Here is a 15,416-nt window from a genome sequence, read left to right on the forward strand (position 1 = left end):
CTGATACATGTACCATTATATTTTCATGTCCGTCTGTCTCCCTGAAATGCAGTTTCTTGTGATAATTTTATGAAAATTGGCAGCTCTCTTAGGGCATGGAAACTATTTTTTGAAGTATCAATATCTCCTGAATGAATGGTATTTATATGGGAATCTTTGGCATGATATGGTGAATATACACACAGTACAGTCGTACATTTGTTTGAGTCCTGCAAAGCTGATGATGGATCAAAAATGTTTCTTGGTTTCATGGTGAGGCTTTTCCACAGTGTTTTGCACAGTGTTTCCATTCCTAGCTTACATCCTCAATGATGCTTGTGTATGTGTACTGTATGTTCTTTATAGTGACTGGCAACGCTTTAGAGAAGCCAAACCCAGCCCACTCCCTTTCAAACTCTCCCGTCCCCACGGTGACTGTGTGTCTTAGCCCATTGGGTCCTGGCAGTGTGTGCAGTAGGCCATGTCGTCAGAGTAGAACTCCACCTGGATGGTGGTGCTATAGAAACCAAACTTGGTTTGGAGGATCTCTGTAGCCTCCTTAAGGACACTCTGGGGATCAGCATTCTTCTCTGGAAAACAACAATGACCATAACAGATGTCAACAATCATCTATTTTATTTTTATTTAACCTTTATTTAACTAGGCAAGTCAGTTAAGAACAAATTCTTATTTACAATGACAGCCTAGGAACAGTGGGTTAAATGCCTTGTTCAGGGGCAGAACAACAGATTTTTACCTTGCCAGCTCAGAGATTCGATCCAGCAACCTTTCAGTTACTGGCCCAACGCTCTAACCACTAGGCTATCTGCCGCCCCATACCGTAATGTCTAACTGTGAAGTTATGTATGATCTTTTTTTCTGTTGGCCACAATTGGCAATGTGTGTGAATGAACATGCTAGATTGTGCACATACAATCTAAATGGATGTGCCAGACTGAGTAAAGGTGGTTTCTGACCGATGGCTACGTGGACAGAGACCAGGGTCTGTCCTGCGGTCAGGGCCCACACGCGCAGGTTGTGCATAGACTTCACCATCTTCAGAGACAGCAACACCTCCTTCACGGAGTCAAACTCTATTCCCTTAGGAGCCCCTGTAAAAGATTTGAGGACAGATGAATATTGCATCAATAGTTAATTCACTTCATGGAACTCATGGCCATGTTCTGCTGATGTATTTCTCCTTAAACAAATTATTTTACAAACTGAGGAAAATGTCTGGATAAACATTTTATTGTTTGAATTCACCTTGATTCAGTTCAGAGCAAGAGAAACAGAAAAGGCTGTTGAGTTGAGTTTACCTTCCATGAGAATCCTGAAGACATCCCTGAGGATGGTGATCGTGGTCCCCAGGACAAACACGGAGAAGAGGAAGGTACAAATGGGATCTGCTACTTTGTATTCAGGCTGCAACAGAAGGTCCACAGGAGTGAGTATGAGGCGAGCAGAGGGGTGGTTTCAGGTGGTGATGGGGTGCTGCTCTACTGATGTCATAACACATTAGGCCAGTCAGATCACAGGGAGGGTTTTTAACGGAAGAGCAATATATACCCAGCCAGTTCTGTCTTACCCAGCAGGGTGATGAGACGCGTTAAACCCCTTCCTATTGAGACTGTAAATATAAATATATAAGGGATACACTTGTTGCACTGTAAATAAATACAGTATAACAATATGCCGTACTGTAAGATGTATGTAAACACTAGTATTTGTTACTGACCCTGAAGAAGATGACAATGGCAGCCACTAGGACCCCAACACTCTGTAGGAGGTCTCCCAACACGTGAATGAAGGCTGCTCTCACACTGGTGTTGCCATGGCCATGACCCAGAAGGGCATGGGAGTGGCCGTGACCCACATGGGAGTGGCTGTGACTCATATGGGAGTGGCTGTGACCCACAGGGCTCTGTCCGTTCTCGTCTATCTGCTGGTAGCCTGAGCCTTGGGCGTGGAAGGTGGTAGAGTGGTGGAGGATGTACGCCATGCTACAGGACAGAGGGAATAGAGAATGCTACATGTCAATAGTCTAAAGTTCCTCATAGTTTTTATTAAATTCATATGCTCTGGGGGGGAAAGACAGCATAGTTGAATGAAATATGTCTGACTCCAGCTGTTATTTGCATCACTTTGTGTAGTTTTTCCAGATTAAGCCGTGATAATGAACCCCTCACATGATGTTTACTATGACGGCACAGCCGGAGGTGATGAGCATCGCTTGACTGTTGATCTCATAGTCGTTCCTGACTATCCTCTCGATGGCCAGGTACACCAGAACCCCAGTCACTATCCAGATGGACATCACTGACACCAGGGCTCCTAGGATCTCTGTGGGGGTTGGAGACAGTGACGATCAGTATCACACATCCAATGACCCCTGGAAAGGTAATTTTAGAGCCTTGTGACCCTGGCTATTATCATTCAGCTATTACAACATTCGCCATGCAATCTGGAGGTTAAATGGTAAAAGAGAAAGTACATTCACAGATGTTTTAAGGTGATATGTCATGGGCCTAACCTGAGCGGTGCCATCCAAAGGTCATGGTTTTGGTGGGCGGTCTGGAGGAGATCCACAGGGAGAAGAGACTGACCATCATGCTGCCAAAGTCAGTCAGGAGGTGAGCTGCATCTGTCATGATAGCCAAACTGTGGGCCAGGTAGCCACCTATAGACACATTGACACAATGGAGATGTCTCAGAGGCAGGCACACATCAGATCCATGTTTTAGATGCTATTGATGATGAATAGGTCTCATGAATGGAAAATACAGACTGTGTGTTTGAACAACTAAACTATTATATTTTGATTCCAATGACAGCTAAATCGAATTTCACTTAAAGGGTGGCTGAACTTCCTAATTTAGCCTCATTTTAGATTTATTTCATTAAGAAATGCTAGCGACCATGTCTGAATTCAAACGTGAGTTCGTTTCAAGGTGTGGCTTGATGTTGGTGTCTCTTTTGTGTGTTTGTAAATGAACTGGCTGGTGACTGTGGCAAAATGGTTTGGCTTTGGATTTCCTATCTCCAGGATTAGTTAGGGGCTGCCAATAAATTGCACCATGTAAATGAGACAATATTTTCATGTTGCACACCTTTAAGTTCTCATTAAATGCTTTCAATATTTGTATATACATTTTTACAATTTATAGTTGGTGGCCACGTCACATGGTCAGGAAAAGCTCCTGGCCCTAGGTATGAAATAGCATTTTAGACTGATTAATAATATCTTCCAGCCTTACCTATGACCTCTCCAATCATGAAGATGAGGCACACAATGGAGGCGACGTACAGCTTCTTCTTAGCCAGAAGCTTGTCATGGTTCTCCTCACTCACTGCTTTGTTACCATGGCAATGGGTGCCAACAGGCTGCTTCTTCAGCTTGGTGGCACCAGTCGCATCTCCGTTTTCAAACGGGAAGTTGGGATAGTCTTCTTTGGATTCTGGAAAGGAACTGAAAAAGATCAAAGATTATGAATACATTAGGACTAGTGGATATATGGAGGTTGAAAAACCCTGACCTAGTGAGATATTCTTGGATGAGGCTTAATCAAGCTAGCCGTCTTGATTACTTCCTAGTCTCGTTCTTGCTGGCATCAAACGTTTTAAAAAGTATTAATAGGAGACCGAATGCGATCGGACCACCATCTAATTGGCTTCCATATAACTCTTACAGAATTTACACATGGATGGGGATATAGGAAATTTTATCAAAGCCTATTGGATGATAATTTGTTCTTAACTAAGACAAAATAAATCCTAATTGACTTTTTTTGTACAACATTGGTACAGAAGATCCCCTTATTGTATGGGACACTTTCAAATGTACTTTTAGAGGACATTCAATACAATACTCATCATTAAAACTAAAGCAGTTTAGGTCAAAAGAGATTAGACTAATAAAGGAAATAGAGGAAGTAACAGCGCAGGTAGATGGTAATGGAAACTGTACTATAGAGTAGAGGTCGACCGATTATGATTTTTCAACGCCGATACCGATTATTAGAGGACCCAAAAAAGCCGATACCGATTAATCGACCGATTTTTTTTTTAAATGTATTTGTAATAATGACAATTACAACAATAGTGAATGAACACTTATTTTAACTTAATATAATACATCAATAAAATCAATTAGCCTCAAATAAATAATGAAACATGTTCAATTTGGTTTAAATAATGCAAAAACAAAGTGTTGGAGAAAAAAGTAAAAGTGCAATATGTGCCATGCAAGAAAGCTAACGTTTAGGTTCCTTGCTCAGAACATGAGAACATATGAAAGCTGGTGGTTCCTTTTAACATGAGTCTTCAATATTCCCAGGTAAGAAGTTTTAAGTTGTAGTTATTATAGGAATTATAGGACTATTTCTCTCTATATATGATTTGTATTTCATATTCCTTTGACTATTGGATGTTCTTATTAGGCACTTTAGTATTGCCAGTGTAACAGTATAGCTTCCGTCCCTCTCCTCGCTCCTACCTGGGCTCGAACCAGGAACACAATGACAACAGCCACCCTCGAAGCAGCGTTACCCATGCAGAGCAAGGGGAATAACTACTCCAAGTCTCAGAGCGAGTGACATTTGAAACGCTATTAGCGTGCACCCCGCTAACTAGCTAGCCATTTCACATCGGTTACACCAACCTAATCTCGGGAGTTGATAGGCTTGAAGCACAGCGAAGAGCTTCTGGCAAAACGCAGGAAAGTGCTGTTTGAATGAATGCTTACGAGCCTGCTGCTGCCTACCACCACTCAGTCAGACTGCTCTATCAAATCATAGACTTAGTTATAACATAATAACACACAGAAATACGAGCCTTAGGTCATTAATATGGTCGAATCCGGAAACTATCATCTCGAAAACAAGACGTTTATTCTTTCAGTGAAATACGGAACCGTTCCATATTTTATCTAACGGGTGGCATCCATAAGTCTAAATATTCCTGTTACATTGCACAACCTTCAATGTTATGTCATAATTACGTAAAATTCTGGCAAATTAGGCAGCCCAAATTGTTGCATATACACTGACTCTGCGTGCAATGAACGCAAGAGAAGTGACACAATTTCACCTGGTTAATATTGCCTGCTAACCTGGATTTCTTTTAGCTAAATATGCAGGTTTAAAAATATATACTTCTGGGTATTGATTTTAAGAAAGGCATTGATGTTTATGGTTAGGTACACATTGGAGCAACGATACGCACCGCATCGATTATATGCAACGTAGGACACGCTAGATAAACTAGTAATATCATCAACCATGTGTAGTTAACTAGTGAATATGATTGATTGATTGTTTTTTATAAGATCAGTTTAATGCTAGCTAGCAACTTACCTTGGCTTCTACTGCATTCGCGTAACAGGCAGGCTCCTCGTGGAGTGCAATGTATTCAGGTGGTTAGAGCGTTGGACTAGTTAACTGTAAGGTTGCAAGATTGAATCCCCCGAGCTGACAAGGTAAAAATATGTCGTTCTGCCCCTGAACGAGGCAGTTAACCCACCGTTCCTAGGCCGTCATTGAAAATAAGAATGTGTTCTTAACTGACTTTCCTAGTTAAATAAAGATTAAATAAAGGTGTAAAAATAAAATAAAAAAATGTATTTAAAAAATAATCTGCAAAATCGGTGTCCAAAAATACCGATTTCCGATTGTAATTTAAACTTGAAATCGGCCCTAATTAAACGGCCATTCCGATTAAATCGGTCGACCTCTACTATAGAGGCACAAAATAGGTTAGAGGAAAACAAAAAAGAAATGGACGTACTTATTCAAGAACGATCAAGTGTAATGTATTACAAAAATAAAACGAATTGAATGGAAAATTGTGAAAAATGCACAAAATGTTTCTTGAATCTTCAACATAGAAATTCTACCAAAGATTATTTACAGAAATTCGTTACAAATTATGGAGTTATCCATGATTCACCAAATTATATTTTGAAAGAGGAAGCAAAATATTTTGAGCATGTGTTTTCTTTTCAGTCTCCTCCATTTCCACATAATGATGTTAACTGTAAGGATTTCTTTCCTAATAATAATAATGTAAAATTAACACATTTATAGAAAGACCTGTGTGAAGGCCAACTTACAGAAGAGGAACTTTATGAGGCAATAAAATATTTTCAGTCTGCAAAAACACCAGGGCTTAATGGTATACCAGTAGAGGTATAGCATACCTTTTTTTATGTACTCAAAGATCCATTATTAGCATGTTTTAATTACTATTATACAACTGGTAGACTCAGGTACTCAACAGGAAGGTCTGATTTCATTACAACTAAATCAGGACCCAGGTGATAAGTATAAAGATCCAGTCCATTTAAAAAACTGGAGGCCTCTAACACTTCAATGTTGTGATGTGAAAATCCTGGTGAAATGCATAGCACATAGAATAAAAAAAGGTTTTACCAGATATTGTTCATCCTGATCAGACCGTTTTTTTACATGGATGAAATATTGGAGATAATATACGACAATTACTTGATACAATTTAACATTATGAAACATCGAAGATACCAGGACTGGTCTTCATAGCAGATTTTGAAAAGGCATTTGATAAAGTACGACTAGAATTTATTTATAAATGCCTGGATTACTTTAAATTTTGGTGAATCTCTTATACAATGGGTTAAAGTTATGTACAGCAACCCCAGATGTAAAATAGTAAATAGTGGTTACTTCTCAGAAACGATTGAGCTTTTAAGATGAGTAAAACAAGGCTGTCCGTTGTCTCCATATCTATTTATTATGGCCATTGAAATGCTAGCTATTAAAATTAGATCGAACAAGAACATCAAGGTGTTAGAAATCCAGGGGACAAAAATAAAAGTGTCACTGTATGCCGATGACTCCAGTTTTTCCTTAAATCCGCAATCTGGAACCCTGCACAGTCTCATTGAATATCTTGATCACTTTTCTAGCCTCTCTGGATTAAAACCTAATTATGACATGTGTACCATATTCTGTATTGGATCATTAAAAAAATACAGTGTTTACAGTACATTGTAGTTTGCCAATAAAATGGGCGGATGGGGAAGTAGACATACTTGGTATTCACATCTCAAAAATTATAAATGAACTTACCACAATTAATTTCAATAGAAAGTTAGCAAAAATAGATGTGATTCTGCAACCATGGAGAGGGAAATACTTGTCTATTTATGGAAAAATCACACTGATTAACTCTTTGGTCCTATCACAGTCTACTTACTTACTAATGGCACTGCCTACTCCAGATGACTCGTTTTTAAATCATATGAGCAAAAAATATTTCATTTTATTTGGAATGCTAAACCAGACGAAATTAAACATGCCTATTTATATAATGAATATGAGTTTCAGGGGCTAAAAGTATTAAACATTAAAGCTTTAAACCTCTCACTAAAAGCTTCACTCATAAATTATACTTAAACCCAAACTGGTTCTCCAGTAGGTAGCCTAGTGGTTAGAGCGTTGGGCCAGTGACCGAAAGGATGCTAGATCGACTCCCTGAGTTGACAAGGTAAAAATCTATCGTTCTGTCCCTGAACAAAGCAGTTAACCCACTGTTCCTAGGCCGTCATTGTAAATAAGAACTTTTTTCTTAACTGACTTGCCTAGTTAAATAAATGTTCAAAAATCGCCTTTATACAGATTCCAACCGACTAATTGAAAATGAAATTTTGTTTAAAGTATTGCCCTTTCTTAAACAAGCCTTGCAAAGCTGGTTACAATTTCAGTTTTATTCTCCAGAAAAGATAGAACAAATATTACAACAAATGTTATGGTTAAATTCAAATATACTGATTAATTAAAAAACATTCTTTATGGAAAAATGTTTAACATTTTTATTATATTTATTAATGATATTATGAATTGAAACGGAGGAGTTATGTCACATATGCAGACATGGAAAATATATGGGAATATCTGTACAATCCAAATTTACAACCAACTGATTGCAGCACTAGCACAAAAATAGAGGCAAGGGGAAAAGGGAGAAGGTAAGGAACTTGTTTGCCTGCCATATATTAAAGATACAAATTGGCTGAAAGGAACTGGCGTAAATAGAAAAATATACCAGTTTATCTGAGGACAAAAATGTTGACAGCTGTGCCATACAGGGTGCAAAATAAATGGAAGAGATTTTTGATGTACCAATTCCATGGCACATGGTTTATGAACTGGTACAAAAAAACTACACTTGACTAAACACTTAAGAATTTTTCAATTTAAATTGCTATATACAATTCTTGCCACCAACAGAATGCTATATATATGGGGCATACAACAATCTCAACTCTGTATATTTTGTTGCGAATAGACAGAATCAATAGATAATCTATTCTGGTATTGCCTCTATGTAGCTTGTTTCTGGTCACAGGTTCAGGAATTGTTCAAAAATCACAACATGCACTTCAAATGAATCTTACAAATAGCAGTGTTCGGCGATTTGGAAAGCATTGGTCAGTCAATAAATAATACTCATAGGAAAGGTTTTCATCTTTAGCTAACAATCTGTGGATAATATACGATGAGAAATGTTAAAACATTTTGTCAAACATCACAGCACAATTGTAAAATATATGGCACATGGAAACCAAACGAGGGTGGTCTATGGTGATAGGTGGGATTGGCTTAGAGTGGCTGAGGGTTGGGATTAAAGAGTTTATGTTTGGTAATGTATTATTGTTATGTGACTGCTTTATATAAAAGTACCATGTATGTAAAATGTATATGTAAAATGTATGTATATGTAGCAAAAAAGCTGTAAAAAAAAACTACGATATTTGTTCCCCCGAAGCGGGGGGTGGTGGAGGGGTTAATAATTTTTTTTATTGTAAAATAAATTACACATAATTTACAGTGCAATTGGAAAGTCTTCAGACTTTCCGTTACAGCCTTATTCTAAAATGGATTAAATAGTTTTTTCCCTCATCAATCTACACACAATGCCCCATAATGACAAAGAAAAAAAGTGTTAAGAAATGTTTGCAAATGTATTGAAAAAAATGAAAAAAATATCACATTTACATAAGTATTCAGAACCTTTACTCAGTACTTTGATAAAGCACCTTTGGCAGCGATTACAGCATCAAGTCTTCTTGGGTATGACGCTACAAGCTTTTTTGGGTAGTTTCTCCCCTTCTTCTCTGCAGATCCTCTCAAGCTCAGTCAGGTTGGATAGGGAGAGTTGCTGCACAGCTATTTCCAGGTCTCTCCAGAAATGTTTGTTTGGGTTCAAGTCCGGGCTCTGGCTGGGCCACTCAAAAACATTCAGAGACTTGTCCCGAAGCCACTCCTGCATTGTCTTGGCTGTGTGCTTAGGGTCTTTGTCCTGTTGGAAGGTGAACCTTCGCCCCAGTCTGAGGTCCTGAGCGCTCTGGAGCAGGTTTTCATCAAGGTTCTTTCTGTACTTGCTCTGTTCATCTTTCCCTCGATCCTGACTAATCTCCCAGTCCCTGCCTCTGAAAAACATCCCTACAGCATGATGCTGCCACCACCATGCTTCGCCATACGGATGGTGCCAGGTTTCCTCCAGGCGTGATGCTTGGCATTCAGGCCAAAGACTTCAATATTGGTTTCATCAGACCAGAGAATGTTGTTTCTCATGGTCTGAGAGTCCTTTAAGTGCCTTTTGGCAAACTCCAAGCGGGCTGTCATGTGCCTTTTACTGAGGAGTGGCTTCCGTCTGGCCACTCAACCATAAAGGCCTGATTGGCGGAGTGCTGCAGAGATGGTTGTCCTTCTGGAATGTTCTCCCATCTCCACAGAAGAACTCTGGAGCTCTGTCAGTGACCATCGGGTTCTTGATCACCTCCCTGACCAAGGCCCTTCTCCCCCGATTGCTCAGTTTGGCCGGGCGGCCAGTTCCAGAAAGAGTCTTGGTGGTTCCAAACTTCTTCCATTTAAGAATGATGTAGGCCAGTGTTCTTGGGGACCTTCAATCCTGCAAAAATGTTTTGGTACCCTTCCCCAGATCTGTGCCTCGACACAATCCTGTCTCGGAGCTCTATGGACAATTCCTTCGACCTCATGGCTTGGTTTTTGCTCTGACATGCACTGTCAACTGTGGACGTTATATAGACAGGTGTGTGCCTTTCCAAATCATGTCCAATCAATTGAATTCACAACAGGTGGACTCCAATCAAGTTGTAAAAATATCTCAAGGATGATCAATGGAAACAGGATGCACCTGAGCTCAATTTCGAGTCTCATAGCAAAGGGTCTGATTACTTATGTAAATAATTTATTTCAGTTTTTTATTTGTAACACATTTGCAAAATGTCTAAAAAACAGTTTTCGCTTTGGGGTATTGTTTGTAGATTAATGATGAAAAAAAATGATGTAATCAATTTTAGAATAAGGCTGTAACATAACAGAAATGTGGAAAAAGTCAAGGGGTCTGAATACTTTCCGAATGCACTGTATATAGCATTTATATAGCATACTTACAGTAAGTCTACTGCCCTGTCATAGAATCCTATTTTCATAAAATATGATACTGCATAACAACATGTAGACTATACGCTATAGAATGGACTTGCAGTGGAACTGGCTTTTTTAATATATATATGTATTATACAAATGGGTGGGTCTAATCCTGAATGGTGATTGGTTAAAAATCTTCCAGCCGGTGTCTACTTCACAAGTTACCACCGGCTAAATCGATTATGGTAAAATGTCTATTTACTCTCCTCCATCCGCAATCTACTGTCTCATCAGCCCAGCCAGGCAATGTATACACTTCATCGCCACTATAAAAAGCATCTAGACATTATCTTACATTTCTTTTAGACTAACATTTCATTTTCAACAGTGGAGATTTGTATAAACTTTACTGTCTGCCTCCAACATTTGCAACATTGTTTCAATATTCAAATTAAATCTCTAGCTGTCCCATAGTAATGAACGTGTCGGGAGTTGGGATGAGACAGACAAGCAAGCAGCATTTCTCAGCCAGTTGAAATCATGAATCAGTTGGCATCATTTTTATGGATATATACAAAGAAATGCCAAGTGAAAAAAGGTAAAACGCAACGAAGTGCAGCTAGTTTGCAGTCTTTCCAGCTTCAGTTTGAAGTGACTGTGTTAGCTGTGTTGTTGGCTAGCTCCTCTGAACAAGTGTCCTGATGAGTGAGCACATTTTCTATGCCAGGTGAAATCGAACCTCATTAGCTTATTGTTATGGATGTATCCAAATAAATGTCACTAGAAAACAGCTTAAACAAATGCAGCTACTTTGCTATTATTTTGGCTGCACTTTTTGACGACTGTAAGTTAGCCGTAGTTGGCTAGCTAGCAAGAAAGGGATAAGAACGTTGCCAGCCAGTATGGCAATGGAACATTTAGAACGAACGACTGGGTCGCGTCCATAGATACAGAACAAAAAGACTGAACTAATGGGTCCTGTCTCTGTCAGAACAGATAGAACGAACGACCAGCCGACTTGGGTAGCAACCCTAGATTTGTGTCGGGACTGTATCTTGTGGAAGGATGAAATAGTATGAATAAATTCATCAAAATAACGTTTTTTATGAAGTAGATTACAAACAACTGTGTTTGTTTGTATCACCTGAGAATTACATAAATAGCACACTCCCACGTCACAGTAAGATCAGATTAAAATTAAACCAGTATAACAAATGCTGGGTAGGCCGTCCCCCCTCTCGCTCTCTCCATGTGCAATGAGGATAAGCAGGATGATGAGACTAATGAGGTGGAAAAAACGCAATTTTGGCTTCTAGGAGATAACCCAGCTTTGGGCCGCGACTCCATCAGTCCAGAGCCCAGGGACACGAAGGCTGAAAGGAGTCGGCCAAGTGGAAAACTGCTTCTGTTTAATCACACCATGGGGAGATGAGAGCAAATACACCCCCTCCCATCCTAACCCCACGCAGAGGCTATTCAAAATGTCCGTCTGTCACACACACACACACACACACACACACACACACACACACACACACACACACACACACACACACACACACCTAGAGAACATACACAAACATAACATAAACCCTCGCTGTGAACACACACACACACTTTACATCAACACATAGCCTAACACTGCAGAGCAAACATGATTGGTTAACCTCAGGATCGACTCCATTCAATTTAACAAATGGAGGGCTTGTCTTGAATGAATATGTTTTGGGGAGTTCTATACAGCAGTTCTCAAAGAAGGGATCTATGTCAGGTTAAACCTTTCCAAATTCAATCAGTTGGTGTCCATGCCCAGGTCATAAATAAAACGCTTTATGTAATCTAGCTTGTTGCCATCTTCAAATCAGGATAAATCCTATGAGACCTGTCCATTTTCCCAGCCATGTGAACTGGTCCATTTACAGGATATCTTCTGATTCAGTGCAGTATCATGTCATTCTTGGCATTACACCATACTGTAGGCTACACTGACAAAACCTCTTTGTCCTACAAAGAACATAAAGATTTGACAAGTCAGCATCACTGGCTCATTACTGTTTAACACATGGATGGTCTAATACACAACCAATATTTACATCTTGTCCAATCTGGAACCATTCTAGAACAAAGATTTAGAATTAATGTTAATGCAAGTGGGTTCAATGTACTCCTCAAGGGTTATGAAGCAGTGTCTTGTACAACATTGGTATCTCTTCTTCCTCTTAAAATGGCAACTTTCACACTGTATAGAGTTCTACATAAACGTTCCCTGACTCAATTCAATAAATGTTCTTGCTACTTTAAATCATCATGCAATAGTTTTTTTAAAGTAAAGTAAAGATAAAAATATTATGTATTTGGTGTAGAATAACGTGAGCAAATGTATCTCCAGGTTTCTGTGCTCAAGACAAGCAGACTAAAGGGCCTGCCCGAGGAGATACTCAGCAGTGCATGAAATGATGTGAAATGTATGAGCATTCTTCAAAAACATTACATTATTACAGAGTTGGCAATTGGCTATGAGCAAGGAAAATATATTTATATTGACTTTCATTATAATTTATTCAGCCAAATATGATTGTTAGGCAGCATAAAAAGAGCTATGTAGGATGTCTAATCAAAAACGCATTTTTTTTTTTTTACCAATGGGTTAATAATATGTTCCTTGTGTAATCCTCTAAGAACAACCAATGGTCCAAACCTCATGTCTCTATCATAATCCGTTCAATATGAATTGGATTGAGTTTTTACCTTTTGTAGGTTGGTCAAAATTAGAGCGACTAAATCCATGGAGGCCAGACAAAAATGTTTTGTCATAAATCAGGAAAATAGCATCGCGTAATCTAGGCTGGAAACTGTGAGAGAATTAAAGCTCCGGACAGGTTTACAATTCGTCATCTTTCTTCTCAAATCAGGACATAAAACGTTATGGAGATTAGATATATATATATATCGATTGTGACACATTACATGTAGTATTTTAGTATACGGTTTTCATATTAATGCGAAGTTCCTGTTCTTTTTCGAAGAATTTTCACAAAAACAAGAGTATCTCTCTCTGAAATGTCAACGTACTTCAAGCTTTTTATTTGAAATGTCATCACCAAAGGAGGGTTTTCACTAGTCTGGGCAGAGTGGGTGGACACCCTACTAAATGCTTATGTGAGCACAATTAACAAAATACATTTACAACAGACTATAAGACAAACAGTTTTTACTTCTTTAAATTATTAGTTAGCAAACGTTTAATCAGCTGGAGAATTAACAAAATTATGTTTGCTTTGTTCCTTCTGGAGAGCTGTTGCCACTAGATCAATGACACTAGATGCTTTGGCACATCACATGTCAGGTTAGGGAATATACATTTTTTATTAAATCAATAAATGTGATCTATTAAATTGTGTAATATATCAGATGGTGCCGTGTTGTTCACAGTGGTGGTCACAATAGGAGTACCCCATTTCTTGCAGTCAAGTGACCAAATCGCCCTCTTCAGGCCTCATGGGTGGAATGTTATACGTTTCATAATGTATATTATGATGTATATTATGATTATGAATATTGGGATGCAAACTCATATCTGACATATATATATATATATTTATGATTGAACCTTTATTTAACTAGGCAAGTCAGTTAAGAACAAATTCTTATTTACAATGACAGTCTACCCAGGCCAAACCCTACCCCGGTCGACACTGGGCCAATTGTGCACCGCCCTATGGGACTCCTATTCACAGCTGGTTGTGATACAGCCTGGAATCGAACCAGGGTCTGTAGTGACGCCTCTCGCACAGATGCAGTGCCTTAGACTGGCTGCGCCACTTGGGAGCCAAAGGTCTGACTGTGATCAGATCTTATAGGTGTAATTGGACAAGATCAGGATGAAGGACGCATGTTAGAGGCAGGTACAGTATACAGGGCTTATATACATTTTTGTCATAATGTTTTGTGATGTGTCGTGCAATAAATGTTGTTAAATTAGTAATAATCCTTTTCTTCTTTTGTGTTTTACGGTGAAGTAATCCAAAAGTAACTGAAAGTAATCAGATTACATTACTGAGTTTAGTTAATTCAAAAGTTACGTTAGTGATTACAATTTTAGACAGGTAACTAGTAACGGAATACATTTAAAAAGTAACCTACCCAGCCTTCTATATGGGCTTCATGTAACCTTAGTGCCTTCTATTGAGAGGGATGTTCGAAATAGGTCTATCATCATAAGCCCATTAGCATCACTGTTAGACTAGCGAGGCCCCTTTTCAAGTGTGATTAATCAAAAATAGTTTTGATCTACCATTTCTCACACACAATGGACTGCCTGGTTCAGCCTGCCTACAAACCCGAGTCTGAATCCCAGACAGTATAGCCTTCACTGCAACAAGGATCTGCTGTTGCATCCAACATTTTATAGACTAAAATTGTTCTCTCCTAATTCGATTTATTCGAATATCGTGTTAATTCGTCCATTTAAAAACAGACTATTGACTCCAGTTCCATCCTCCAGTTCCATCCATCTTGGTTTCAAGAATAGACTACATGCACAGCTTGCAGCGATGATTTCCAATTCATGGGTGGCTCTGTGACTGTAGACCGACCATCCTGCTTTGCTGATCTGGCATGAAGTCATGGTGACACTGCAACAAACCCATCCCACCCCCACATAATGTCTGCACCAAATAACTAGAATGAGATGATAGGGTCTACACAAACAAACATGCCATAAACATTCTCCATTTCATGCTGCAATACTTTCCAGGGGTTGTTGGTTCCTGAATCATCAGTCTATCTCATACCTATTACATCAGACATGGCATGCATTGCGCTGTCAAACAACCTAACTTTAATTTGTACTCCTGTCTTGCAAATTGAATCAAAGCTCAGAAAGATTGTTTCAAAGTCCTCTTGTCATTGTTGAATGCACACTGCGCTCACTGGTAGTTTTCCTAATAGGACCCAATTAGCCTAATCATCTGCACAGTTTTTGACACTAGTTTAGTAAGAGCGAGC

At 39.0% G+C, this 15,416-nt stretch overlaps 1 protein-coding gene across 1 annotated transcript; it reads right to left on the bottom strand.

Moving 5' to 3' along the window:
* Positions 1–423: 423 nt before the first annotated feature.
* Positions 424–15,036, bottom strand: LOC120019297 (zinc transporter 2-like). The gene is made up of 8 exons (XM_038962601.1): positions 15,005–15,036; positions 3,237–3,448; positions 2,513–2,659; positions 2,169–2,322; positions 1,718–1,982; positions 1,299–1,404; positions 957–1,091; positions 424–569 (listed from the first exon to the last, which is right to left on the bottom strand). Exons 1-8 carry the CDS (start codon positions 15,034–15,036, stop codon positions 424–426), a joined length of 1,197 nt encoding a protein of 398 aa, XP_038818529.1.
* Positions 15,037–15,416: the final 380 nt, after the last annotated feature.

This window comes from Salvelinus namaycush, chromosome 24, assembly GCF_016432855.1.
Source record: "Salvelinus namaycush isolate Seneca chromosome 24, SaNama_1.0, whole genome shotgun sequence".
Taxonomy (NCBI): Eukaryota; Metazoa; Chordata; class Actinopteri; order Salmoniformes; family Salmonidae; genus Salvelinus; species Salvelinus namaycush.

Coding starts and splice junctions, on each gene's coding strand:
- LOC120019297 (XM_038962601.1), bottom strand. CDS start 15,036: ATGACTTCATGCCAGATCAGCAAAGCAGGATG. Junction 2,660..3,236: donor CATGATTGGAGAGGTCATAG/GTAAGGCTGGAA, acceptor ATGTGTCTATAG/GTGGCTACCTGGCCCACAGT. Junction 570..956: donor CTCTGTCCACGTAGCCATCG/GTCAGAAACCAC, acceptor GTTGTTTTCCAG/AGAAGAATGCTGATCCCCAG.